The following is a 27,883-nucleotide window of genomic DNA, read 5'->3' as shown; positions in this document are numbered from 1 at the left end:
TACTTTTCCTTTAAAAACATTATTACTTTCTGAAAACTTGAAATTCCGGTAATTACGATAATTACATTAATTTAATATATTTTTTAGAGTAGATTGAGGTGAAATGCGATTTCTCTGTATTAGCGGTGTACACGCTGCAATTTTACTTGAGAGGAAAGAGGAAATAGTGGATTCAGCTTCCTGCGGTCGCCGCTCTCTGGCGCTGCAAAGAGCAGCCAGAACCGCTGTTGAACCCCTCGGGCCGGTGACTGTTCAGTCTGCGAGAGGATCCCACCTGGCCCAGAAGCGCCGAGCGCTCGCGACCCAAGCATAAACTAACTTTCATAACATACAACTGACAGGTGAGTCATTGTGTTTTTCACTGTTCTTCCTCTTGCCTCTGACTAAATTTCGTCAATTAACAAAATTTTCAAAATTTTGTCTTAAGTATTAGGCTCTCACCTTAATTTTTTTTATTTGTCAACGATTACACTATTCCTGCTTCCATTATTTTTTGAAGGGTAAAATTGTGTAATTTTTCACAAGGATTTAATTGTTTTGCCGCTTATTTTACAATTCTACTTTTTTTATCAATGCCTGCCTATTGAATTCTCAAGGAATAAAATTTATTAAAAATATATATCTGCTCAATATTTTCTGCAAAAATATTGTTGTAATAAATTATACGGTATTTTTACTATCTCTGAAATATTACACCTTAACGGAGTGGAAGCTGAGCGAAGTATAGATTTTGCGATACTTTTTATCTTTCGCTGAGTTTCCTTATCCAGCAGCCCTCTCAGCTCTTAAGTGTGAGAGACGGCACCCCGGGGGAATCAAGTGCCGAACGCCGTCTTCTTAAGAGACAGCGTTGCGGCGTCTAATAAATATCCACCCTTGCGGCGAGAGAGACTGTGACGGCTAATCGCATTTCATTCTTGTCAAGGCAATAAAATTTAATTATCTGGCTCCGGTACACTCTACTGCCGACTCACCCTATAGTTGCGAATTTTAATTAAATGCAGGTGTCTAGCTATGCGGCTGCAGGGGCGGCATCGCACGCACGCAGCAAAATTTATTGATCGCCGCTCTAGTCATAACAAACACACACCCACAGGGGTGGGTTTTGGTTGGGCGAACAGGGAATTCCAGGAGCGGCCGGCGCGGCCGGCGGCGACTGTCGAAATTCAGCAAACTAACGCTGGCTGCGGAGGACTGAGCGAGTATTGTACCTCGCACACGCGCCGCCTCCCTTATCGGTCGGGGTCGAGGGTGAATCACTTTAAGAAATAACAATTGGGAAAGGTAAGGGTGCGGCGGCTCGGGGGTGGTTTTCCGATAAAACACTGTCACGTGACCAGCAAGGCGCGTTCTCTTCTCTCTCGCTTTGTGCCACGATCAATGGGCGAATCCATCCCCCTGGCTGCCGCGCGAACCTTCTTTTCGCCGCTCTGTTGCCAAACCGCCGTCGGGAGGGTGCGGTTCCACCCTTAATTTTGCACAGAACCCTTCGACGCGTGAAAACACAGAGCGCATTATCTCGTTTTGCATTTTAATTTACCACCACATATTCTTCCACTTTCCGCCGGCTCCCCCATTTTTCGCCCCTCAAGTTGTTTAGTGCGGGGATTTCCACGAGTTTTTGCAAGATTCAAAAGTTGACTGCTCTCAATGAAAGTTTTATTTTCACAAGCTCCCCGTCTCCACACGCGTTTTTTCATCCGCCGATGAGGGAAAGTAAATGCGGCGCTTTTGTTGGTGGCGCATTGCTGGGGACGCAGACCAGCGCACTCGCATTTTATTAAACCTTGAACCTTCCCTCGTCCACCCCCAACTATGCGTATTTCTATTTGCAAGATATGATGAATCACCGGCTCCAAATGTCGCACATGCCTAGCACAGAGTAGAGGAAGCCGTACAGAGACGCTGTTCTTTTTGCCGCTCGATTGCCGTATGAGCAAAGCTCTCCATCAGCTTTGAGCCGATAAAAAAATAATGATCAGACTAATGGGTGCCCCTTGCATGTTTGCAGCTCAGTGCATTAAGAAACTACTAATGTGACTGACGAGCATCAATCACCCCCATATAGCACGCCAATGTAAACAATATGACTTCTCTGTCTGGCAAAACGCTTGCCAAGTGATACGAATGACAACTTAATAACTTTTAATTCCTCATGCTAATTATCAAGGCATGGCTGATGTTTCTATTTATGGTTTTTACTTCGCAAATTAACAAATTAGGCAATGAAATGAGCTTTCCGTAAAAAACAAGAGCATTATTTTACGGCTTTTATGGCATTCTAAGAAACACTCGTGCCCTACAGCTTCTGCACGTTTATTTTTAGAAGCAAAAAATTATAATTGTTGGCTGCTTTATATATTATCCGCAGCACCGTTTGTTTCTATCTTCAGCGTGAAATTCTGCACTTAAGTTGCTAATGATGAGTGCCACTAATTGAAAACGTATCCAACCCAAAATCGTAAAATTAGAAACACACCAGCGAATGCGTGAGTGTGTGTTCCAGAAATGAAGTGGATTGTATCAAGAAGGTTTATTTGTCGGTTACCAGCGATGCGGTATATGTGTGTGCACGCGCGTGATAACAATCGAAAGCAGCGCCAAATTATTATAATTATCAGCGTGAAACACGAAGTGCTGCGTATGAGCTGTTCCTTAAAGTTCTTTAATGACTCGAATGTACATCAATAAATGGATAAAGTATATTGCTTGCGGCTTGAGGCGATATGCTAAAGTAAAAATAACACACTTAGGTCTGCGATATCCTTTAATTCTCTCGTAATCCCAGCCAACTTCCTCTCTACATTTCTTTATCGCTCCACGAGAGCAGGGTGTTTCCAAGAAAAACGCCTTCCAGCGCGCACTCTGAAAATAGCCGCATAGATTAGACCCTCCATTCACTCGGAGTTCATTTTTCTCTTTTGAATAGTCATTAACCATAGCTGGCAGGGGGTGAAGCCAATTCTGAAATTGATTTTCACTCTTTTGAAAACCAACGCATTCTGTTCTCTCCTCGGAAATTTGTCAGCACTCCAATAATGCGTGATTGGAATATACGCGCGCGTGCATCCGTTTGATGGGATTTGGCACGAATGTCTGTTAATTTTCCAGATGCTGACCCCTCTGTTCGCGTGATTATGTGCGGGAAAATTGCACTCCCTCGCTAGTCCCTCTTTGGCGTACATAACCTGTCGGCCAATCCAATAATTTACGGCTTAAACCCCTCGGCGAGCAGTCAATTTAGTTTGTCAAACGGAAAGATTACGAGTCGTAAATTTCCTGTGTCTCCCCTCAAGTCACGCAATTTCGCGACACTACACTGCAATTCGCCAAAGGGAGGAAATTAGGCGCCCCTCAAAAACGCACGCGAGCGTCTCTCGCATTCATCCTGTCAATCTTTATGAACCAAAAGGCTGCAATTAGCAGAAAGCTCCAGATTATTCCTCTTTTTATGCGGCACGGGCACGGGCAGACACTCTTTTGAAACATACATTTTTTGTTTTAAAACGTTGGCACTCCCCAAAGGGGCTTTTATTCATCTCTGTAACTGGGGTGGATCCATAAAAAAGAAACATCCACACATCACAATATGAATGCGACTTGTAAGCTTTCTTTGTATCCCGAAATTATCATAAATACCCTCGCTGCACGAGGATGATAACGATAATTTTCACATCAATGTCTATGTCTAGCACGGATGCAATAATTATGATCGCATTACCATATTTTACACCTCAACCCCAGTATATAGAGGCATTTTGCTTCCTTTATGAATGTGGAGCGATATTTTTTTTCCGGCGCTGCACGCGCGCAGCTGTTGTGCGTTTGTTGCCACGAGGGGATAAAATGATATTATAAAAAAGCGTGGTGCGGGTTTTGTGCCGCTCTATGTGTACCTGAAGGAAGTGTAGCCCGGCAGAATGGAGTACATATAGCAGACGGCCAGCAGCATTTCAATGCCCAGGTGCTGGGTTTTGCCCGCGCGACGAGACATGCATGAAATGTCTGCTGCGTGACAAATATTTTCAAGGGCTAGAGCATTTCAAGTGCATTCACCTATTTAATATATTGTCAAATAAATCGGGGAGTTAACTGTGTTAGTTTAACAGACGATGCTGAGATCAAATTCGTTCACTCTCATAAAATGCCAGAGAGAAAAGATTTAGTTCTGAGCTTTCAATTCACATACCTGCGAATAAGATGTTCAAATATCTGTCGGTTTTCTTCTGATTATTTTTATCGGCTTTCTTTAAAGTAACTTTTCCCATCAACACACTTTTTGCGTGTCGAAGAACCGCTCTAGTTTGGATTAGAGACATGCAAAGCTAGCTCCGATTGGTTGCCATCAATAAACCCTATTGCCGTCAAAACACAGATTTCGCATGATAACCTGCTATAAGCCGATGTAGTTAATTCGCGAGTCTGCTTCCAAACGAGGCCAAGATGGACTAATTCAGCGTTGAAATGCCTCAAATCCAGTCTTGCGAGAGAAATACTATAAAACGTAACCACTTCTCTGCGCAGCATCATCATCACGCATTTTCTCTCCGAATCTCTCTCGTAACTAAATGGTTGGCATGTGAGCCAGCAAGTCAAGATATTAATTTCGCTTGCGGGCATGCACAGGTAGTTCTTTCTGCACAGTTACTCGAGGCACGCTTCAACGCGTGTTTTAATAAAGCACCCGTATACAATGCAGCGGTCAATTATGAAATAAAACGCTTCCTCTTGCTGCTCTCAGAATGTAACACACCGCCGCGCCGCGCAAATAACCGGGTCACCTTCAAAATTGCCTGAAATCGATTTGAACTTCATGTTATTGCGTTGAAGTGCACACCTTATTAGTTATAGGAAAGATACATCAAACTGAATGGAATCAATTATTATTTATTGCTCGTGAGGATTTTGAAAATCACTTCACACCGTTATTAAAAACAAGTTTTATAGAAGGGCAAGTGTAATAAACTCCAGCCAGAGAATTTTAAGTTATTTTTTTTTATTTCTGCCAGTATACATATATGTCGTTGATCTGGCATCCCTCTATAAATTGTAAACAAAATAAACGCGTGCCACCGTGCATCATTCGCGTATAGCGTGCAATATTTAAACGAAATAGAGGAGCGAGACTCCAAATCTGTTTGATCTGATTGTGCTGCACATGAGAGTGTCTCCTGTGGAGTCTGCACAACAGTTTTTTGCTTTGCCCGCGGAGAGGATGTTGATGCTTGGCACTTCCATGAGCGACCATGTGGTATATTCATAAACACAGTCGGCACTCACGGCGGCATAAAAAGCATAATTATTGCAATTTTTTGCTCTCCAGGGATCCCTTGCGAGGATAAAACTTTGGATGCGGGCGCCACTTTTATTTCGTGTCATAAAATATTTTAGGAGTAGCAATCAAACAGTATTTATAATCCTGATTTGGCAGAGTTTAAATATTCCTCTGCGCCATTTTCGTTGAATAGCTTTTACGATCGTTTTGAAAGTAATTTACCAACCACCAATTCAATTTCGGTGCAGATTGCAGTTCCTTGCGTGAAATTCGATTTGCAGATGCAATTTCCTGTCTACGAATACATGAAATACTCATATATAATTTATTTTAATTCAATTCCCGCACTCTCTCACCGTAATAACGAGAACACAACGGACTCCCCCATGCACAATCCGCACTTAGCGAAACACGCATTTAGGCGTGTTTGCAGCACCCTGGTCGGAACAACACACACATTTGGAGTTAGCATGGTGGAAGGCAGGGTAGACGAAATGAAAATATGCGGCGGGGGATTATCCGCCCGCTGAAACTAGTTCGTGTCGCTGAGTAATAATTCCACAGCATCAAACGTCGTAAAAAAAGAGTGAAAGTCCTACGCGCCGGGATGCATACATATTTTTAGATCGGGGGGTTGGAATCGGCTTTTTAGGGGGGAGCGAGCGTGATATCACGCAACTTTTGCCCCTTTGCGTGATTTTTTTTAAAGACCTGGCGCCTCGCTGGTCATTTATTTTCCCTCCATGTCCTATTTCACGGTCATCAAACCCTGGAAAAATTAATTTTCCAAACTTTTTTTAATTGATTTTACAAGTGCAAATAAACCTTAAGCTCGTGCTCAAGAAGGCGCTTCATTCACTTAGTCCAAATACAAGCACCGCTGCGCACGTCAATTGAGCAAAAACCTGTTTCAAAGACAAAATGTTTAATGACTTTTTTCACCGTGTGATGAGTCGAGATGACCTAAGCAATGCTGCTCTAAATTCCGCCCAGCCCACAGCAAACTTGTACTGTCTGTAGGCGCAATTTTATCTGCTGAATGGAAAGCAATAATGAGTGATGATGCACAATACATAGAGTGGAAAGCAAGCACTGCTCTGAGCGAATTGCGAACGACGTGCACACTGTACAGTACCAATTGGTACGTAGCCATGGCAACCGCCGCGTCGAATCAATACAGCTGCATAGAGAAAGAGGCCCAGCTGTGGATTTATGCATTCGCCGGCCGTGCAAACACAACCCCGTGTTATCACAGACAATTAGCACGTGCCTCTTATACTTTGTTCGTCAGTGAAATAAATCACCTGCTATCAATAATGGGGCAGTAAAAGAGAAAAAATAGTGATAAGGTTTGGAAATTCTAGGAGTGATTACTATTGTCGTAATATATTTTGTAATATTCACAATATTTTGTAATTTATTTTCCTAAGAAGCAATACCTCGTAGCTACAAAAGTTTGGTAACCCTTGATGATCATTTCTAATTTAGAAATGTTAAATTAGAATTTCTCATTAATGTGGTAATCCAACAATGAACCGTAACAAATGTTTCAAGAATATAAAACTAAGAAAAAAGTGTTTTTTTATGGAAAAGTTGTCGATGTCCATTTTTTGGAAAACAGATAACGGCAAACACACTGTGATTGAGTTCCATCTTGAACAACTCATCGAAGTATGCCTCAATGTCATGCTTAAATAACGTCACAAGTAACATTCAACCTTGATAATTGTTATTTTTTTCATTCCAAGAATCTTTTAAACCCGGCACCAAATAAGGCCGTTCTGAATTTTTGTAAAATCCGAATTTCTGACTTATTATATGTATTTATTTGCAAAATGTTGTGTTCGCAGAATGAACGGCGTCAATGGAGGCGTCAACGGCCACTCAGAGCTCAGCGCTGAACGTGGCTGTTGGACCATCGGGCTGATGAACGCCCAATTCAAGTATCTAACAGCCGAGACCTTTGGCTTTAAGATCAACGCGAACGGCGCCTCGCTGAAGAAGAAGCAGATCTGGACGCTGGAGCCTTCTGGTGACGGCGACACCATCTGCCTTCGCTCTCACCTGGACAAATACCTGGCCGTCGACACTTTCGGCAACGTCACTTGCGATGGCGAAAAGGATGTTGGCAGCAAGTTTGAGATCTCCATCTCGCCCACAGGAGGCCGCTGGGCTTTGAGGAATGTGGCCCGCGGATACTTCTTGGGCGCTGCCTCCGACAAGCTCACTTGCACCGCCAAGGCTCCTGGTAAATTAGCACTGATTTTTTAATAATTAATAATATCCTAAAATAAAATGGGGAGGATTTTTTTCTGACAATTTCCACTTGATCTCGCCCAATCAGGTGATGCTGAACTGTGGACTGTGCACTTGGCTGCCAGGCCTCAGGTGACTTTGCGTTCCGTGGGCCGTAAACGCTACGCCCACCTGTCTGAGGGTCTGGACGAGATCCACGTGGATGCCAACGTGCCGTGGGGCGAGGACACGCTTTTCACCCTCGAATTCCGCGATGAGAAATACGCCCTGCACTCGTGCAACAACCGCTACCTTCACCGTGAGGGCAAGTTGGTCAGCACGTGTGGACGTGACTGCCTCTTCTCCGCCGAGTACCACGGCGGATTCCTCGCCCTGCGCGACTACGCCGGTTATTATCTGTCGCCCATCGGCTCCAAGGCCATTCTCAAGAGCCGCTCGCAGTCTGTCACCAAGGACGAGCTCTTCTCGCTCGAGGACTCGCCCCCGCAGGCCAGTTTCATTGCCTCCCTCAACACCAGATATGTGTCCGTCAAACAAGGTAGGATGGTTTTGTCATTTTTCCTCAGAACTTTTGCAATATTTTACTTTATCTTGGGCGTAAGTATAGGCACTAATTTCGATATCAAACGAAAAAAATAGAATCCATAATCAGAAGGGTGTATAGTTGAAATATTTGCACCTGATAAAGTCTTGTCTAGATTAATGGAGCAATTATTTGTCAATGCAGGGCTTGTTTTGGCGTTGTCTGTTGTACAGGCCCCAAATCCATCAAGGCGAAATATGCCGCTACCTAGCGTGCTGCTCAAAAGTTAAGCTGATTTCGGTATGGTAGGCTAATCGCTTAACGAACCGTCGTAAGATGTATGGAGTGCGAGAGGCACGGCTGCCTGCGTCATTAATTAAAATTTAAACAAGTTCAAGGCTCTTCTTTGCCACTTGCGCGCACCGTGGAGTTTACAATGCTCTGCTGTGCTCTTGAAAGCCCGTAAATTACGCACGCAATGAACGGACGATGGCCCGCGTGAAACAAGAATTACAGGGTGCTAATTAATTTGCGAAAGTGAGCGAAAGTTGCTGATTTCTAATCCGGAATTTTCATTGTTGTTTCGTTAATTGCAAAAACTAATTTACGGCAGAAACTGAAAAATCTTGTTTTTGATGAGGATAAAACTGCAGTTTAACCGTCAAAATCCATTTATATCATTTTATACTCAGAAATGATGGCGACGTTAGTGAATAAATACGTATAAAAATGAATGCACTCGTGCGGAACCACACAAGATTTTTATTTGTGTGCATGTTATCGTTTGCAGTTCGCACGTTCATGCTGCTGCCGGTTGGGAAGTCCTTTTCAACTTGGCTGCAATTGTGCCCGACAGAGTAAATGAACAGGATGACTATGCATTCTTGTTGAGATTTTTATTTCATTATTGCAACTCACAATCAGCGCAGTTTGCTGCATTCCAGAAGTTCGTGTGGTTTATTTTCAGTGGAAAGAAAAATAGTGTAATAATTGCTCTAGAATCAATTAGTGCGTGCAGCACGGAGAAAATACTATTAACTGCAGATGAAATAAAGTTTTCTCTCCGCAGGTGTTCTGGATATATCGCGAAATTAATTTATAAATTATTGGAAGTGGTCTGCGGTGGTTAGAAAATTTGGTTTTGTCGGCGCTCTTCGTTTCCGATTTGAAAACAGGGCGTGATCTAAGATAGATGCTGGTGTCAGTAAAAAAACTCAATGCAGAGAGAGGCGGTGATCCTGACTGCGATTATTGTGTGTATTGTCGCCACACTTCCGTTCGCTGCAGCTTTTGTTGTGTCTGAAATGGCACTCACTTTTAGTCCGTTCCCACATGAGAGCGTACAAAAGGCAGATTTTGAGGTCATTAAAACGATAGAAGCCGATTTAGCTTGCTGTAGATCAAGCAATTTTCGGGACCTTAAACCTTTTTGATGCAAAGAGGAAGTAATTTTATCTTGAATGCAGCTCCATTCAACACTTATCTGTGTGGTTTAAATTTTCTCCCTTTTAAGGTTCAATGCCTTTCCAATAAAAGTATCATTGATGGAGACAGGACAGTGATCGGTGAATTTCATTGCCCATCGAGCTGAAAGAGGCGGAAAACACGTCAACGTCAAACAATTCATTAGCAACTACATCAATCTCGTGTTCTCTCGTCTTTGCAACTGCAGCTGCTGGCGAAGTAATCACAATTTAATGACAGCATTACCTGGAATCAACACGCTTGGCTCTTGTTCGCGTACATGCATTTCGTGTCAACGTCAGCGTGCAAAAATTTCAATTAATGCTTGGCTGGCAAGCAGACGGATTTTTAATTCCGCAAAATCACCGTCCGCTTATTTGAGCGCATCATCCGCGGCTAATGATGCCAAAGCCTTCATTATTTCTGCCCGAGTAGTCAACTAGCAGTTACAAAATACCAGCAGAGATTTCCCCTTGAACTTGTGCCCATATTTTAGCGGTCTGCGGAGCGGGGCGTGTGCCTCTGAAAGGGATCCCCTTGTATTTGCGTTGTCACAAAAACGAGAGCGTTGCTGAGATTTTGGTTAGCACGTGCTTTTGCATTTCAACGCCCGGCACATGGAGCTGCTCTTTTATTAGTGGCTTGTTTTTGAGGTGCGCGTGACTGGCGCAAAGGAAGTGAGTGCGACAGCCACGACTGCGGCTTGTACGCAGCATTTTAGAGTTTGCAGTGGCGTGGGTGTTTTATCAAGACAGCTCAATGACGCAACTTTAATCATTTCTATTTGAATAAAAAATAAGTTATCAAAACAATTTTTGTTTAACTAAGTAGTAAACTCACTGAATTTTTACCTAGTTTGAATGAAAAGATCGTAATAAGTAAAATTATTTCTCAGCCCAGATTTGTTTTGGGCAATAAATAATTTATTATTAGTGGATTTTGAACATACTTGATTAAATATTCGGGTTGAAACATACGTCCAATCTTACAAAAATAATTTAAAGTGATTATAAAATCATTAACACGCCCAAAACCAAAGAACGGTTCATTTTTTCACACTTCATTCTATCTCGGAATTAATCGCGGTTTTAACGGCTGTGGAAACAGTGTAATTACAGCACGTTTGACCATCTCTCGCGTTTTATAACCAGACTCCGAAATTATTCAGTAAAAGTCTGCCAATTAAAGCGCAGAACGCACAGGCTGCCACGCCAATTTGGACACTCTAATGAGAGAGTACCAAGTGCACACTGGCCAATTAAGAGAGGCAAAAAGCAAAACAAATATATATACGCAACAACGTGCCCAGCCTTCCATCTGACGCAGAGAATGGTTCGATGTAGTCGTGCAAGAAATAAAGTCTCATCCAAAACAGAGTAGCCTCGTGAAGAGAAAAGAGATATTCTGGTGCACTACAGCCTTTCATTTGCCTGCCAAGTAAATCACACTGGGAAGCAAACAGTACGCCCCGAGAAAGGAAGGAAACTTTTACGCAGATAACAATCTGCCGGCCTATTGTTTTTCGTGGATCCGCAATTCATTGCCAAGTGCAAAATTCTTATTCCGAGTGACATGCATCTGTACACTCATGAATTATTCATTAGACGCAGCACCAAGCTATGATGGTTAATTTTCTCCTCACGCAAACAAATTGCTCCTGGTGCAGCGCAATAGGGTAAAATAGACCTTTTTAGACTTTGATGAATTCAGCAGCAGCTGCTCCTGAGGGATGGCAGCGTGCTTTGGAGGGCGCACTGATAAATTATGAAGAGAACCAGAGCCGCTAAGTCTCATTCTCTGCGCCTGTCATTTCAAATTTTCACACGCTGATAGCCACATTATTTCCAAAGAGCTAGGGATGGTGCTTTAAATGTTTCTCTCCATCACTCTGAAGAGCAATTTGTGTTTAATTGGGCGGTCAGAGTCCCTGCAAAGCATAAATTCTAGTGAAAAGCCGTAAAACATGCAACTTGATTCCAGGCTGCAAGAATTTTGAGAAAAATTTACGACTCCTCGCCACTTCATGGGATTATTAAGCAAACACTTCGCTCTCTCAAGTGGCTTGTATACGAATTGAGTGGTGTTATTTGGAACACACAAATAAAATCATGCATGCGCGTCCTTCTTGTTTATGCGCGAGCTGTAAAAGCGTTAAGCCCTCCACTCAAAGTCTCGACCTCTTGCGCCGTGTCACTTCTTCCGCGTGTTATGTGATTTTTATGACGTAGATGCACCCCAGCCTCTGAGAGATGCATCTCACCCTTGTGGCAAACGTGGGGGAGTGTAGAGAGAGCTTGAACCAGACACACCACCCTCTAATTCACTACAGACAGAAAACGTGCGCGCCGTCTGCCTGTTTCTGACAAATCTAATCAGGCCGTCAATGCTGGGAATCTGAATGGGTCCTTTGAGATTCCGGTCTTGCCGTTTGCATCACTCGATGTGGGGAGGAAACTCAATTATCGACGCGATTTTTATGAATTGGACATCAAAAGGAAAAAAATGGAAGATCTGATAAAATTTAGTGAGAGAAATTTCCCTCTTGTTTGGCATTATTTAATGTTTTCAAAATTAACGGAGACCATTCATTTTATTTTATCGTTTGTTTGCGAATTGTGTTTCTCAATGGTCTCTTTTCAATCCCTGCGCGCTCCATCAATTCCGGTGCAGATGTGCTTGCTGATGAAATCGCACCGAGCAGAATCGAAACCTTTGTTCCACAAACGAGATTTTGCACAGGCCATTAGTATTTCGGATTAAACTTAACGCTCAGATGGTCTTCCAGCTGCTCCTCGACAGTATTTACATAAAATGAGTTTTCCTTCGCTGTGCCAGAGCTGCATCCATAAATCACGAGGAAGCGATAAGCTTCTCCGCTGCGAGGTTTCTTCCTGGAGTGTGCTCTGTCTGAAATTAATGCCCACAATTCTTATTACTCCGTTATGGCCTTACATAATGTTTCAGTACTTATGTTGCGTACGTTCTTTTGCTATGTCCTTGACAGATGCAGGTCGGGATTCCTGCTGCAGAGCTGGTTTGTTTTATTCGTCGTTTGTCCTGCTTTCCTCTCGTATATTTCGTTCCGGGCTTTCTTGCACGTCTCGAAACCTGCTCTTGAAAGGGTTCGCCCACTCTCTCTCGACGTGGAGATGGATCTGATACTGCCGGGCAATACATATGGACTGCGTTGTGAATTTAAACTGCCGCATTTTACGGAAATAATCTTCTCGTCCGTCAAACCCGTTTCGATTTCCAGCAAAATTGGGCCATCGTGTCATAATACACACCGTAATTGATCGATCCAATATTGTTGATGCTGTATTTCTTGTTTCTCGCGTACGTGATGGAATCCTATTGCTCTAATAAATTACAATTTGATTGATCTTTACTTTTAAATGGAGTTAATAAATAAGTAGTATTGTGCTTATGTTTATTTGATAATTCTCTCTTCCCGCGCGAACTAGATTTGTATTTAAACGTAAAAATAACTGTATTATTTGATGCAAACACTTGATTAACTAAATGTACCGCCTACGTGCTATTTTGGGACTGGCTCACTTTAAATTCGTTTAAAAATAGAAATTTTTCATCACACTATAGATATTGGAAGTATTGACTTTAATGTGTTTTCCTGGTGCCACACATGATGATAGAATATCAAATGATTCATTTTTATGTCCCCTCTGTCTCTTTTTGCAAGTGATATGTCATGCTGCAGATTGATCAAACACATAATATATCACCAGATAGGAATAAAAAACAAGGCTCGTATCAGTTTGGAAGGACATAAATTTTGCTTAAGCGTCTCATCTTGACAATTTATCATGTTTGGAAAGGCCAATCTGACGCAATAGGGATCCAAAATGAACAACTATTTCCATACATCCTCAGTTTTTATCTTTGGTTTCCGAAAAATGCAGTTAAAACGGGAACACATTCTAATTGACTGCGTGCACTGGAGTCTTATTAAAAGAGAAGAGGAAATTGAAATTAGTTAACATCTGCGAATCAATTAGTAGTAACTGTGGCTTCGCTGCTCGCTCACGTATCAATTAAGACAAACGACACGTCTGCTATTACTTCAATTAAGGGTTGTGCCATCGAGAGGCTCCAACTAACTGCACCCATCAATAATTGGCTTAATTGGAGTTGGGAGGAGCGATGATTTACTTTTTATACACATGACTGGAAACTGCACATCCTTTGAGTAACTGTCCGCGTCGGCCGAGGAACTCGTGAAAAGAGCACAAAAGTTATCTACAGAGCATTCCTGCCATCAAGCGCACCGTAACACTCGCGTCCAACGATTAAATTGTGATAAAAAATAAAACCTGAAACGTGCCTGCCGCAGGAAGAACAAATTGAGCCACGAAATTGATTCATAATTTTTTCCCTCTGAAACGACCGTCGATTGACATTATTGTTGGAATTCGCTACATCACTTAAATCTCTGGTTGCTCAGTTTTTCCCTCTCGCGCGTGCTAAGCCGGCAGACATGTGTTGCAGCTATTACCGGTAACGGTACGCGCGCGACTAGAGATTATTTATTTATGTTCCTTCCTCGTGGTCGGCCCGAACACTGCATTTTAATGTGCACTTCATATCCTCTCAATGATACAGCGTAATGCGAAAACGGTATCTGCGGTGAAAAACTCGCTGATGGCGTAATCCATGCCAATTAATCATTAGGAGAACGGCTGCGTGAATATAATGTGAAGGAGCCAGGGAATAATGAAAGGACGAAAATAGAATGTGTTATAATAGTTTTAATTTAGATTCGAAATGATTTTTTATTGCGGATCAGCAGAGCAACTATGCTCCACACCTCCCCACATTCAGAACACAACAGATAAATATACAAAAAAAATTTGTTTTTTTATAACAGAGGGAAATAAGAAAATCAGTCAGTAAGTTCAGTATTTGTATACTATGAAATATCAGCTCATAGTCACACTCGCTCTCTGAGACAATATTATAGAATTAAATAATCCTAAAAAACCGTTTCTGGAACTCAATGAGCAAATTAAAAGCTTCGATTATTGGTGGTGATTTATACAATGAATGAAATATTAGTAAATTTTTGGTCTTAACGCAGCTACGGGATATAAAATAGCAGCGAACTTAGAAACGCAATAATATATATTATATTTTGCCTTTTACAGTTACCACGGCAATGCTGGAGCACGCCAAGTGTGACCAACACTCTGTGGTGCTTCTGTGGGAATGCTCGCGCTTCAAAATTAACGCGATGCAGATGCTTTTTGCAATTTTTTTCATTTTTCGCTCCAGCTCAGTCAGCCAGCTCAATCTGCGGCGCGAAATCATTGAGGCTGCTTTTCCGCTGATCACGAGAGCATTTCACTCTTCACTCGCGATTGCTTTCTGAATCGGGAGTTGGATACACGATGATCGACGTTAATTCCGCATCGGATTTTAATTTCGCCGCTTGTTCGCACGCGGACAACACCTGCCTGCAGGTGTCTTCCTCCCCGCAAACCATAATGAGCAAGCCTCTCCGTACAAGTTGCGGTAATGTGATACTTCCTTTCAAGGTGAATCTGTGCGAAATATGCAGCAGGAGGCAAAATTACAAGCGAGAGGTTTATTGCACTATCTTTATAGTTAAATTTCTTAACCTCCGCGTTTCAAACAAAATTAAGAGTATTATTCTTCAATTTGGTGTCTCAGGCTGCAGCCGAAACTTAATTTGCTCAGCGTTAATCTTAAGTTTCTCGTTTATCGTGTCTTGTTCGGTCTCGCTTGCCTTCCCAACGGAAGGTGCCAGAGGGTGCGTGACAATTTGGAACTACGCCCAAGCGCCAGACTTAATTGTCAAGGGAGCAAGCGTGGCTGCGCGAATACCGCACGCTCGCTCTAAATTATTAGTGACATGCGATTTTTTAACTCCCGATCCATTTCCTTGTTAACAAAATCCAGCATGGCCCATAGCCTCAACAACTATAAAGCTATTATATTTGATTAAAAAGAAAACATGCCAAAATCAGAAGAATATAAAGCTTTTGCTGCCTCAAAATCTGTAAGAATGTGGACCAAGCCTTGAATTATGATGTTAATTTTATTGTTGTGCTAGGTTGCGACGTAATTTCTGAGATAACAATCACGGAAATGCCCCTGCTGGGAAATTAAGTGGCAGGACGTCGAGAGATTTCATTCTAAATGGCAGCGGCTGTGACATTTCCAGTGGCATTCATTTCCCAGCAGCGCACAAAATACACTTTTTGCCTTGCATTTCAATCCCCGACGGAATGGTATTATGTGCACGTTGGTTATTTATTCAAGTGTGTCGACGGCAGATGAAACAATGGAAAACCTGCGCGGCTAACTTGCATACAAAGAGGCACAATTTCAAATGCAGAACCTCACGTAATAAAAAATTTCATTTCTTTACACCCGGACTGTCGGAATTACATTCAAAGCTGCACAGCGAGGAGGAGATAAAGGCAAATAAAGAACCGTATTCATATGATTGTGCTGCACACACGCCCAGCCAATTTATCGCTCGATAAATTCCCAGGGCATTGTTGCGCTCAGAGCTCTGAGGCAGCTTCGTTTTCCTTCTCGCGAAAAGTGCTTTTGTCTCGGCACTTCTCCCTAAACACGGCACTCGGGGAGTGTCATCAAAAAAATCCTCATACCTGACGTCAGAGTCATTGCACTGGAAAATCGACGCGTGCAAGCCGTGGTTTTGCGTGTGCTGTGCTCCAAATGCCCTTTCCTAGGGTGAACGCACGGAAGGATATAATCGCTCAAGAGGTACCCGCACTTTACAACACCTCAAGTGTGGGCTCGAGCCACACTTTATGAATCAAAATTTTGATGACACGGCATGCCGCCACTCAAACTCAACAGCAGCCGCGAGTTCATTGAACACTAATTGCACACCGACAGCCACTAATTCCCATTATTGTAACTTTGACCTCTAACAACTTATTTTTTGTTGTTCTGTTAATTACTGCTTCATTGTAAAATGTTGATGTGAAAGCATCTTCTCAGGATTAATCGAATACAAAAAAAAACTCATTTAACAAAATCTCTCCGCCACTGCCTTTGACTGAATTTGAACTGACGTTCCTCTCCCGGGTAGAACTTTCCGGAATTGCTTATTCACCAATATTAATTATTGCACACCACGACAGGCTTTGATACACTAGCAGTATGGTCAGCAGTGTTTTTGTTTCAGTTTCGGAGCAAAATTCCGGCGTCACGCTGATACCTCATTAAAATAATAAGCCATGCCGGCAAGAGCATGTGTATGATGTGTGCAGTCTACACATGTTTTGTCTCACTGACGTGATATGAAACAGCAGCTGAGATTGCTGCAGCAACAGCACAATGCTTCATTTCATGCTGATTATATCTTCCGCGCGCTCATTGTGCACCCAATCACACTTTTCACGCGGCGAAGGAGGTGTGAAGTGTGAAACGCAATCTCTCAAAATCTCAATTATGCGAGAGACTTATAGGCAGAATCTTGAAGCCCCTGAAGTACATTCCCTTTTTTGCTGATACATAAAGAGGAAGCGTTCTTTACATGCATACAATTTAAGGCGTGAAATGCAAATTTTATGAAATGGAACAATGCCTCGTTTAGAGCTGTGTGTGTAAGATGAAATTTCAGACAAGCTAGCTCGGCTACGTATTGTGGTCGTCATGCAAATAATATAAACCACCGTATTGTTTTCAAGTTCTGTCAACTTCCTGTAAAGTAACTTTGTTTGTAATATCAACTTTACAGCTCGCAAAAATTTTCACACCTTGTAAAGCAGCACACGTTAAAAGGCAAATAAAAATGATGCTTACACTGCTGCTCCATACAATTTAAATTGTTAAATTTTTTAGTTCTTCAAGTCTAAACTATTAACTGTCTCATATATTATAATGGAGATATATACAGAACTTGAAAATGACACAATTGGATGAAATATTTGTAGACCAATCCTTATTAAGCTTCGAGATATTATTGAAAACAATTTATCTCTGCAAACGTCGGGTATATAAAAATACGAATTTAGCTTTGCACTATATAAATTTTGTTAGCAATTGCTATCAGATAAAACTTTCAACTAAACGTTTTGTTCAATTTTTTCAGGAGTTGACGTGACCGCCAACCAGGACGAAGTGTCCGATGACGAGCGCTTCCAGCTTGAGTACGACCAGACTACCAAGCGCTGGTACATCAGAACCATGAAGGATCGCTACTGGACCCTGGAAACTGGTGGCGGAATCCAAGCCAATGGAGACAAAAGGTAGCATTCAAAATTTTTTCCGTGAGTGAAATCTTAAAAGACGCCATGAGTCAACACTTGTCAGGCCTCGGGGACTCTGTTTAAATTGATATTTCCTCTTGAGCCGGTTCTTATTATTATGAGTCGCGCGCATGGCTCATTTCATTCAGACAATGAAATATAGGATTTGGCGAGAGGTAAGGGCGGCCGGAACATTTTTTAGGCAAGCTCATTTGAATTCTGTCACCACGCCAGACAGTAATTGTTAAGCTATAAAAACACGAGCACACTCAACATGTCCGGTCAGAAAAATATTTTAATATTCACTTCACCACACTTTAGCCACATTAAACAGGAAAAGAACGTTTAGCATATCAATCAAAGTTTTTCAGCTCTTTAGCTTGTACTATTTTACAAATAGTCTACAGTACAAATATCTTGTTGAATTGAAATTCTGGACATTTTCTTCAAAGCTAATAAGATTTTATTAAACTCAACCATGCATTTCGTAAGTTGTTTGCCAGGAGTGTTGCCTTTTCTTACATGCTTACATACCTTTTTAATGACATGCTATAACATGAATGTATTTGACAAAATGTGAGATTAAACAACGATATCTAACGTGAAGAAAAATAACTCGTCAGGATATTTTTGAAAAAAAAAAAACGAAATATAATATCTACTTCAACCTCCCAAATTTTATGATATAGGTGAAATCAATCTATTTTAATGCAAACTTCAGTAAAAAAAAATTGAGAAACCCTCTTAACAAATATTATTGTCTGCCAATTAATTAATTATTTTAATATCTAATGACGTTATTTCCAATTTTCGTAATAATTTGAGCGATAAAAATTTTCAGGTCCTCTAATGCACTCTTTGATCTGGCCTGGCAAACTGATGGATCGGTGGCATTCCGAGCCAACAATGGAAAGTACGTGGGTACCAAACGATCAGGCCACCTGTACGCCAACTGCGACACTGTCGAAGATACTTGCAAGTACTTCTTCTATCTCATCAACAGGTAAGGCATTTGCATCTATAATTGCCATTATTTATTAACAAGCGTGCTTCCTCCTTCAGGCCCATCCTGGTTTTGAAATGTGAGCAGGGATTCGTTGGATACAAGAGCGCTTCTTCAAACAAACTCGAGTGCAACAAGGCTACTTATGAGACTATCTTGGTCGAAAGGGGTGACAAAGGCCTCGTCTACTTCAAAGGTTATTGATTTTATTACTTATTAGTGAATATATAAATTTTAATCTCTCTTTTCTTTCAGGCCAAAACGGAAAATTCTGGCACTGCGATGGCGAAAGCGTGCAGGCTGACACAGACACTCCTGAGGGCTTCTACATTGAGCTGAGGGACCCAACCAGGATTTCCATCAAGGGTGCCAACGGCGAGTACCTACAGGCCAACAAGAACGGCACCTTCCGCCTCGGTGACAACGACTTTGAGACAGCCACGAAATGGGAATACTAGAGTCTTCTCCTCTAATCCTTTTAACTATAGCCATGAAATTAATGCAATTGTTTGCACTTGATTATAAGCAAACGTGGCGCTGCATGGCTGAGTAGATGATAACACACTATCCAACCAAAGCTGAAGAAAATTTATTTTATTTATGGCGTTAACTTATTTGTTGAAACTTTGGAAAAAAATCTAACTGATTCGCAAGTACTGAAGCAACATATTTTGCAACCATACTGGTCGGCCAATTCTTCTTGACATTAATTCGTGTGGACCAATAATAATCATTGCCAAAATTAAGTTATTCCTTGGTTGTAAATGATGAAACAGTTGGAAATTCTACAATTATATATATGTATCTTCGCATAATAACCTAACATTTTGGCACAAAAAAAGCACATCTTATTTCCACACAAGCATTATAATGCATCTGATATATAAAGTATTGCGTTTTTATTAATGAGTTTGATCATTTTTATTATACTATTTAAAATACACAAGTCATTTTTGTACGTGATTATGTCCTAGTGCGGATAAGGTAGTGTAAAAAGCTATGAGATTATACATACATTTCTAATTAATACTATGACTTGTATACAACATGAAGCATACAATCTTTTGGTACTTAAAACTTTGCATTTATGAGCTTTCTGATGAATTTTGAATGAACATCCCTGTCAAGATTGTCCCAGTTGGATTTTGTCGGGTATTCCTTTACAAGAAATGCATTGAAATGATACTGTATGTGGAAGGCAGTTGTCCCCAAATAGAGATTGAGCCGATTTGATAACACAGAATTGACTGTCACTGCCTTCGCCAATTGAAAAAATTTTGTACTCCAATTTTTACACAATTTGTATTTTGAAACGGGAAATTATTGCTGATTTCAACTCTAAAAAAGCAAATAATAGAATATCTGCGTGTATGTAGAGCTAGGCCGAGGTTCAGCCCGGAAGAATCCAGATATTGCATTTCCTTGTAAGAATTAGCTCAAAAATCTCTTTGAAGAGACAATTAAAAGAGCAGTTATTTGATGTTGCCGAGAGAACACTTGTTGAGGAATTGAAATTTTTGAAATCCTTCATGTGGAAGTTTGTACTTGTAAATTGTGTAAGAAACCAGAAGTAATAGGCAAAGTGATGAATTTTTGTAATAGGACTTATACTGGATATTGTCATAGCATGTATGTTGCATCGTAATACAATAGCTTTCAAGATAAATGTTACTCATGGGTATCAAGCATTATTATTTACAGTAAAAAGTAATAAAAAAATGAAACAACCATATGAATTGATTCGAATTTCATTTTCCAAACTTAAAAATGCCTTAAAATCCCGAATCTTTGGAATTGAGGTCAATAACCTGTGAAGAAAAAATGTTTAATTAGCATCAACTTAAGGATAAAATATGTATTAATCAGTACCTTTAACCGGCGTTTGAATCTGCCTCGGATTATAGGTGAAAGGAGGGATGGGTCCAGACTTGCTGGTTTTTCCCAGCCAGTCAACCCACTGACAATCACGCCAACCACTATTGTGACCACAAATGCGATGGGCGAGTAGTAGAGATAAGAGATTCTGTATCCATCAAAGACTAAATCCCTGAAACGTGGAAAAATTAGAACTGAAATCAATTTTCTGCGTTTCAACTCACAGATCAGGCTGAACAGGAACTGTAAAAGAGCAATTTCCACAATCTGTGCCGACAAGCCTTCTTTGCAGTGACAACCTGCCCGAAAAGTATGCCACTTGGGCACCAATGCACAACCACAATGACGTGGCCAAGCCCACAATAGTCCCCACTATAGCACCCTTTAAAATTTCAAAAAATTGAATTTTATAAGAAAAACGATGAATAGGTGACGAACCTTTGAATTGCTCCAGGGGATGTACATGCCCATGGTAAAGGTGCCTAAAGCTGCTCCTGCCAGCATTCCATTTAAACTGATAGTAACCTGGAAATAACTGATAAGCATCTGCCTGAATAAAAATTGAGTACTGACTTGCAAAATTCCGCCCAACTGCATCACAAGGAAAATTAAAGCGAAGCCGATCACTCCATAAAGTGCGCTGAGTCCTTTTGAAATAAGCGCCCCTCTAGCATCAGATGGCTTGTACCGAAAGCCTCCAGCAAGAATGTCCCTCAGGGTACTCGCAGCCAAAGCATTTAAACCAGACGACACCGTGCTAACAAATTTAGGAAATCAGTCCATATGATTTAAATGCGACATATGTAGTCTCATATCAGAACCTTAGAGCAGCACTAAATACCCCTGCAACAAAAAGTCCAGGAAGGCCAGGAAGAGATCCAGCAATCTCCATCACATACAATGGCAGCAATTGATCTGTTGCTTCGACCTCCTTGAGAATCAATAAATTAGTTACCAATTTGAATATATGTTTTTCAAAATAATTTAATGTTGTATACTGTACTTTATTTAGCAGTGGATCGCAGTCTTTAAAGTGGTGGTACATTACAAGGCCCAAGTAAAACGTGATCGAATAAATTGTTATCATGCCCAAGCAACTTAAGCACATTGCCCTAGAATTAGCAAAAAAAATTAATTTATAAATTTTGTTGCAAGTTTTGCTAATTTTAAAAACAAAACTGATTGTGAAACTTTTTCAATATATAGATTTAATTATTCCTGCATTTTCCTGAATTTTGGCAAAGGGAAGAAATTAATTTTTCCGAAAATGTAGGTATCTTAAATAAAATATTTATTGCAAGACATGTGGCTGATGTCAAAAGCAAAATTAAGACACTATATTGAAATGTCAAATTGTTGAACATTAGGTCAATTGAATGGCTTACCAAGTGGCATGTTTGTTCGAAGGCGCCGTCATTAACCTCTGCACAGAAGACTGAGTGGCAGAATTCATTGCGATCCAGTAAAAACTCGCTCCTATGATCAAGGTCCAGAAAGAGTGGCGAATACGCGGGTCCGAATCCATGCTAAAAAGGGATATTTTTTATTTTAAATGAACGGGATTGTGGATGTTTTATTTCTAATACTTAAATAACTCTATCCGCGCCGTCGCTTTAGCGGTTTGCCAAACCTCGGAAACATTGGCGTCCACTGCGAAGCCACGAATCAACACCATGATCAAAGCTGCCATTATAATTGTGAATTGGAAAGTGTCACTCCACACAACAGCTTTAATGCCTCCCTTGAAAGATTTTCAATAGAGGTTATATGATGACAAAAAAGGAAATGTCATACCAATGATGAGTATGCAACGCAAACAGCAAATATTAGAGCTGAAGCAAAAATTACATCAAGACCCGTAACTGAAACAATATTGAATTTTTTAATACGCTACTTGAATTAATTAAATTATAAATCTTGTAATACCTTGTCGGAGAGCAAGTGCTGGAGCATACACTACTACAGAAAGGTACAGCAACTAATCCAAAAACAAATTTAAAATTTAAATTAAAATTGTTCAGTTCGTGTAAATTTTTAACTTACAGACTGGATTAAGAAGAGCGTCGACATCAACAGTCTTGTTTTATTGCAATATCGTCTATCAAAATACTAAAAATATACACGGATTTTTAGACGCGGCTATTTATAATATTAAATCTAATTCAGCAATTTCACCTCGTAAATGGATGTGATTTGTAAACCACGGAAGGTTGGCAGGTACAGGTAGCAAGTTGCAGGCACTACTAGAAGGAAACAGACCAATGTGAGGGCGTACTGAGTGCCAAAGTTGTACATTTCGGCTGTGTTTCCAAGCAAGGCAACAGCAGATGTAAATCTATTAAAAAGGTAAGAAAATGGCATGATAACACATTTTATTGCTTTTTTCCTTAAATATACGAGACAATACTCTGCAATAGAAGAATTCTTTCTACTTTTCGTGGTTTTGAAACCCACACAATTCTCAATTCAAGGATATTTAAATAGCCGTTTGCGGTGCGGCTGGTGACGAACAACTATTTACTATTCCTCTTGTCTAGAGCAAAACCGTTTAATGGCAAACACACTGATAAAAATGCTATAAAGAGCAATATTTGTAAAAGTTATTTTAGTATTCAACATAATTCATTTGTTTCAACTTTCTTTTAATTTAAAAGTCAGTTTTAAAAACTTTTTACTATCCTTACTATCAAAGAAATTTCCTGTGTGTGGTAAAAATGTTTACTTTTAATTGTTCATTCAGGCGTACTGAAATGTTTGAAAACTTAATCCTTTAAAAAACTTTAAAATTGCACATCTTAAAGAAGGGAATGAACAGCATTTTTGGACTTAATACTTACCCAACAGTGAGGGAGGCACCAAGCGCCCAAAAACTCATCTTTCTGTTTCCCAAGAGAAATTCGGACGTGGTCTTTTGCTTTCCCTTAAAGCATCCATGGAAAACGCCGATACCCACGGACACGAGTAGCACGACGGCAAACACGCAGTAGTCTTGCCACGCAAAGAGATGATTGCGAAGCGACCCGCCGCTCGTGCACTCCCCTAGATCCATAATACCGTTTCCTCGCCCGAAAACGATCCAGCTGAAATGAGCAAACAAATCAGCCAGCAGTCAGTCAAAGTCAATTCGTCAATTCTCGATAAGTTTCAGTCGAACATTTAGCAGTACAAGCTCCTCAAAAGTCGACTGACAGTGCAAACAAATGTTTTTTCAAGGCAGCTTGTTGTGTTGTTAATTATAACAGAAGAAGTAGACTTTTTTATCTGTGCAACTGTGTAAATTAATCGGCATAGCGTCAGGACGTGCGTGAAGTCTTGGACAAACACATCATGCGCGGATATGAAAATTATTTATAGGACTTTCAAGCTATGAACGTGAGGTAGGTGTTCTATGTCTTATTTCTATATGCAGTGAGGTGTGAGATTAGTTAATTACTTTCACGTGCGATGCACTTTTCAATTTTTACAAAATTCTCACTCGGTCATATCTGCTCTTAATTTCATGCCGAAATATTTTGCTTACCGAGAGCTAGACCAATTTTTCGAATTAAATTAATTTTACTTTTCCTCAAGCACTTCTCAACCATTAAAACCCATTTTATTCAATTGTTTTATAGAATCAATAAATTATGTAACTCGGCGCATTATGTTGCTAATATTTTCACGATTGGTTTGTCAATTTTAGAGGTGCACGTTCATTGAAGATCTTGTGCATTTTCAGTATTATTTTAAGTCAAACCAAATCAATTTTATGAACAGTTCGGGAGTAAGCTGAGTTATGAATTCAGTAAATATCACATAATATCATATATGTGCTGACGAGATAAACAAGAACCTTAAATGGTAGAAAAAGCTAAATTTTGTGTCCATTGTGCATAAATTGTTTTAGGTTAAATTAAACTTGAAATGAAAATTTGAGAAACATGATGAAGGCTGGTGAAACATGAGAGTATTTTGATGACGACGTACAGAAATGAACGGACCGCTATCTTGTGTAAAATATGCGTTCTAAACCAGAAGACTTTATGTTAGTGCACATTGGAAGAAAAAACTCCCTTGAATCTGGAAATATCGTGTGAAAACTTTAAATTTAATTAGTAATTTTGTTTCATAGCAATAGCAAACACTTAATAATATAAAAATAAGCAAAGCTTGAGAGTGATTTATTAATGATTAAAATGATATTAAAATCAGTTATTTATTTGAAATTGACTTGCCAGTTCTATGCAAAAATAAATTTGAAACTCGTACCGTGCCTGTAGTATTGGAGTTTGTTTGGGTTGCAGCAGAAGAAAGGATGAAAATTTGCCGGTGACTTTCTCTATAGGAGCCTTTCTTATAATATGCAAATGAACGCCGCCTTTGCGGTGCTCAAGAGAAACTGCTCATAGCTGGGCACCTTACGACCATCGCCATCTATTCACTAACAGGAACACTCGAAAACTCCTCTGTCCCACGAAAAGAACGAAAAGGAATTATATATATAGAGGCTAAATTTTATTTTGAATCCTCTGATCTTTAATTATTTAACAATTATATAAATTCAGTTCAAAATTGCTCATTTTATTAATGTTTATTTTGCACCACGTACACGATGGGCGCTTAAGGTTTAATTGGCGAGTCATCTCTGGGAGCAGCAAGAAGGGTGACTCCGTTTTCAGCCGAAAACAGCACCGTCTTTGCCAGCTTGAGAGGCACGTCTGTTTTGGCGCAAACTCTCAGGTCACACGTTGCCAGCATGTAAATGAGGCAAAGTTTCACCTCAAGAAGAGCCAATCTCATTCCTAAGCTCAAATTTCTCTCGTCAGTTCAAAGGGCATGTTTGGGAAAATTACCTATGCAGATGCGAGGCCCACTTCCAAATGGCAAATAAGTGTACGGTGTGATGTTGGCTTTGTTTTCATCCGAGAACCGTTCCGGGTCAAACTTGTCGGGGTTTGGGAAGTATTCAGGGTCTCTTTGCAGGGGAAAGATGGGAATGTAGAGTGTGGTGCCAGCGTCGATGACTTTGTCTGTACCGGGAATCTTGTAGTTTTTAACGCAAGTCCTGTCTGTTGTCATATTGGGTGGATATTTTCTCAACACCTCTGAAATTCATTTTAGTGCTGTTTCATTTGGGAAGTAAAAAATTACCTGATACGACCATATCTAGATATTTCATGCTGACGACCGAATCATAGCTCAGCCCTTGCTGGAAGGTCGCTTTAATCTCATCTCGCAGTCGCTCCTGAATTTCAACATTGACAGCCATTTCATACGCTAAAAATGAAAGTAGCGTGGAAACAGTATCGAACCCAGCGAAAAAGAAGATAAATGCTTGTGCTGCTATGTCTTCGTCGCTGATAACTGCGAAAAGTTTACATTAATAATATAACGCGTATAGTTTCAGTATTTTACTTCCGCGACCAGCATCTCCCTTTTTAGCGGTCATGTGTATTTTGTGCGAATTGGTGTCTGCCGCATCCTCGCCGATTGTCCCTATGTCCTCTTCGGCCTCTTTTTTGAGCTGTCCTTTCTGGGCGGCCATCAGCAGTTGCAGCATATCTTGCCGTGACTATTAATGAAATTTAAAAATAATAGACAACTCAAAAATAATTTTATAAATTTCACTTACGACATTTTCTTTTGTTCTGAATTCCATGGTGGCCTTAATGATTTTCCTGAAGTAGTCGGTAACCTTTTTAGGAGTGATCGAAACTCCAATCTTTGCCATAAGATTTGGGAAGCACATGATGCTCAAGGTTCGAAGGGTGCCGAAGTTCGCGACATTTTGCGAAAATTGATAGAATTCCTCATTAGGATCATGCACAGCATTGGTTTCCATGCCAAAGGCGGCAGACGCGATCATGTCGTTGGTCATCCGGGTAAAAGCGCTCTTAAACTCGATGGGATTAGTCTTAGCATTCTCCCGGGTGGACAGGAATTTTGAGAACTGCTCTGCACACTTGCTGATGTGCGGGAAGAGTCCACGAAGCTTGCTCCCGGTGAACGCAGGGCTCAGTTTGGTGCGCATCACACGCCACTCATCTCCCTTGAGAAGAACGAGAGACCGGGAAAACAGCGGGTCAGCACTGCAAATTTATTATTAAATTTCATTCATAATTGTAATGCTTGCCAATCGAGATTTTTTTCCATACTAAATTTTTGGTATAATCATAATTAAAATTTACTCTGTGCTTGTGATGGCATCTCGTCTATCGATGAAATGATCAAAGTTCTTCACAGTTATGTCTCGAATCAGCTCAGGGCTTGTGACCATCAAAATCGGCTTGAGCAATTCGAAAACGCCACCAAATCCATGCGGTTTCAGCTCCAAGTATCTCTCCTGTTAATGGTGAAAATTCATATTATTTGTGGAGTGATTATCATCCAAGATACTTGCATTGAAAACTTCCACGAATGGTCGTTTACTCAACACGGCTTCACTGAAGCTTCCAAGAAGAGGTGTTGGCTTGATAAAACGGATGCCTTTTTTGGACCAGTAATCGTTGTTCCTGGTCACGTAAAAGTAGATCAGGATAAAAACAGCCGCTATAAGGCCCACACTTGTCCAGCAATCAACCATGTTTCTGAAATCGTAAAAATATGGATTTAAAAACATTTCTGCTTTAACAGTCATTTGCTGTCAAACATTGCGCGGAGTAATTTTAACTGGCACGGTGCTCAAATAAAAGTCTTCAAAGAATCGCAGCTGTTAATGCACATCAAATGAAGGATCGCCTCCTACAAGGTCGCTTATTGTGAGTGAGAATAAAGTGCTTACCCCACCACTACCTTCTATTTTGGAAACAAACATAAAAAGTGACTTGCAAAAGTTGTCACTATAAATATATACGTTCAAGGATTTTTCGGAAGATCCAAAAATACAATACCTTTTCTCACTTGAGTCGAATCAATCCTATCTTTCCAAAATGTGCGCTAAACGTTATGTGCTGTAATAGCAATTTTTATTTTACATCACATCATACCTTAACACTTTCTGTATAAGATCTTATCAAGTTGAGCAAACTGATAACTTACAAAAGAGCCTCTTGTTTTCCACTCGGGGAAATCCCATTCGTAATGATACTTAAAATTTGAATTCATTATCTGGATGAGCTAAATCAATATCTGCTTAACTTCGATGCTTATTTGACTCCAATGTTTTTAAATGCCAATTATCACACGCTATATCACACAGAAAAAAGAAACAAATTGTTTGAAATTAAATTTAAACAAAAAGG

At 40.5% G+C, this 27,883-nt stretch overlaps 3 protein-coding genes across 4 annotated transcripts; 1 reads left to right on the top strand and 2 right to left on the bottom strand.

Annotated features, from left to right (window-relative positions):
- Positions 1 to 196: 196 nt before the first annotated feature.
- singed (fascin domain-containing protein singed) lies at positions 197 to 20,524 on the top strand. Its single transcript, XM_065482789.1, has 7 exons — positions 197 to 341; positions 7,126 to 7,523; positions 7,620 to 8,069; positions 17,629 to 17,785; positions 18,627 to 18,788; positions 18,848 to 18,984; positions 19,044 to 20,524. Exons 2-7 carry the CDS (start codon positions 7,127 to 7,129, stop codon positions 19,244 to 19,246), a joined length of 1,506 nt encoding a protein of 501 aa, XP_065338861.1. The 5' UTR covers positions 197 to 341; position 7,126; the 3' UTR covers positions 19,247 to 20,524.
- Positions 20,521 to 25,024, bottom strand: LOC135938832 (sodium-coupled monocarboxylate transporter 2-like). The gene is made up of 15 exons (XM_065482788.1): positions 24,912 to 25,024; positions 23,501 to 23,743; positions 22,839 to 22,998; positions 22,707 to 22,772; positions 22,590 to 22,641; positions 22,458 to 22,525; positions 22,250 to 22,404; positions 22,049 to 22,189; positions 21,667 to 21,775; positions 21,485 to 21,594; positions 21,237 to 21,420; positions 21,102 to 21,188; positions 20,888 to 21,045; positions 20,658 to 20,835; positions 20,521 to 20,596 (listed from the first exon to the last, which is right to left on the bottom strand). Exons 2-15 carry the CDS (start codon positions 23,710 to 23,712, stop codon positions 20,561 to 20,563), a joined length of 1,716 nt encoding a protein of 571 aa, XP_065338860.1. The 5' UTR covers positions 23,713 to 23,743; positions 24,912 to 25,024; the 3' UTR covers positions 20,521 to 20,560.
- A 178-nt stretch (positions 25,025 to 25,202) lies between these two features.
- On the bottom strand, positions 25,203 to 27,609 carry LOC135940604 (cytochrome P450 9e2-like). 2 transcript variants are annotated; one of them, XM_065485561.1, is made up of 8 exons: positions 27,533 to 27,609; positions 27,043 to 27,229; positions 26,831 to 26,985; positions 26,275 to 26,731; positions 26,058 to 26,214; positions 25,794 to 26,006; positions 25,496 to 25,747; positions 25,203 to 25,444 (listed from the first exon to the last, which is right to left on the bottom strand). In XM_065485561.1, exons 2-8 carry the CDS (start codon positions 27,223 to 27,225, stop codon positions 25,263 to 25,265), a joined length of 1,599 nt encoding a protein of 532 aa, XP_065341633.1. In that variant the 5' UTR covers positions 27,226 to 27,229; positions 27,533 to 27,609; the 3' UTR covers positions 25,203 to 25,262. The 2 variants fall into 2 exon arrangements, with proteins under 2 accessions (XP_065341633.1, XP_065341634.1); XM_065485562.1 differs by lacking the exon at positions 27,533 to 27,609 and adding an exon at positions 27,292 to 27,448.
- Positions 27,610 to 27,883: the final 274 nt, after the last annotated feature.

Source organism: Cloeon dipterum, chromosome 3 (genome assembly GCF_949628265.1).
Source record: "Cloeon dipterum chromosome 3, ieCloDipt1.1, whole genome shotgun sequence".
NCBI lineage: Eukaryota > Metazoa > Arthropoda > Insecta > Ephemeroptera > Baetidae > Cloeon > Cloeon dipterum.
This window is presented reverse-complemented; position numbering and strand designations above follow the sequence as displayed.

Excerpts from the sequence above, each read along its gene's own strand:
- singed (XM_065482789.1), top strand. The coding sequence starts at position 7,127 with ATGAACGGCGTCAATGGAGGCGTCAACGGCCACTCAGAGCTCAGCGCT. Across the intron at positions 18,789-18,847 it reads TTCTTCTATCTCATCAACAG|GCCCATCCTGGTTTTGAAAT; the intron begins GTAAGGCATTTG and ends TTCCTCCTTCAG. Across the intron at positions 18,985-19,043 it reads AGGCCTCGTCTACTTCAAAG|GCCAAAACGGAAAATTCTGG; the intron begins GTTATTGATTTT and ends CTTTTCTTTCAG.
- LOC135938832 (XM_065482788.1), bottom strand. The coding sequence starts at position 23,712 with ATGGATCTAGGGGAGTGCACGAGCGGCGGGTCGCTTCGCAATCATCTC. Across the intron at positions 22,642-22,706 it reads CGCTCTTCTTAATCCAGTCT|TTGCTGTACCTTTCTGTAGT; the intron begins GTAAGTTAAAAA and ends TTTTTGGATTAG. Across the intron at positions 21,421-21,484 it reads GTATTTAGTGCTGCTCTAAG|CACGGTGTCGTCTGGTTTAA; the intron begins GTTCTGATATGA and ends TAAATTTGTTAG.
- LOC135940604 (XM_065485561.1), bottom strand. The coding sequence starts at position 27,225 with ATGGTTGATTGCTGGACAAGTGTGGGCCTTATAGCGGCTGTTTTTATC. Across the intron at positions 26,215-26,274 it reads TCAGAACAAAAGAAAATGTC|TCACGGCAAGATATGCTGCA; the intron begins GTAAGTGAAATT and ends TTTCATTAATAG. Across the intron at positions 25,445-25,495 it reads TGGGCCTCGCATCTGCATAG|GAATGAGATTGGCTCTTCTT; the intron begins GTAATTTTCCCA and ends ATTTGAGCTTAG.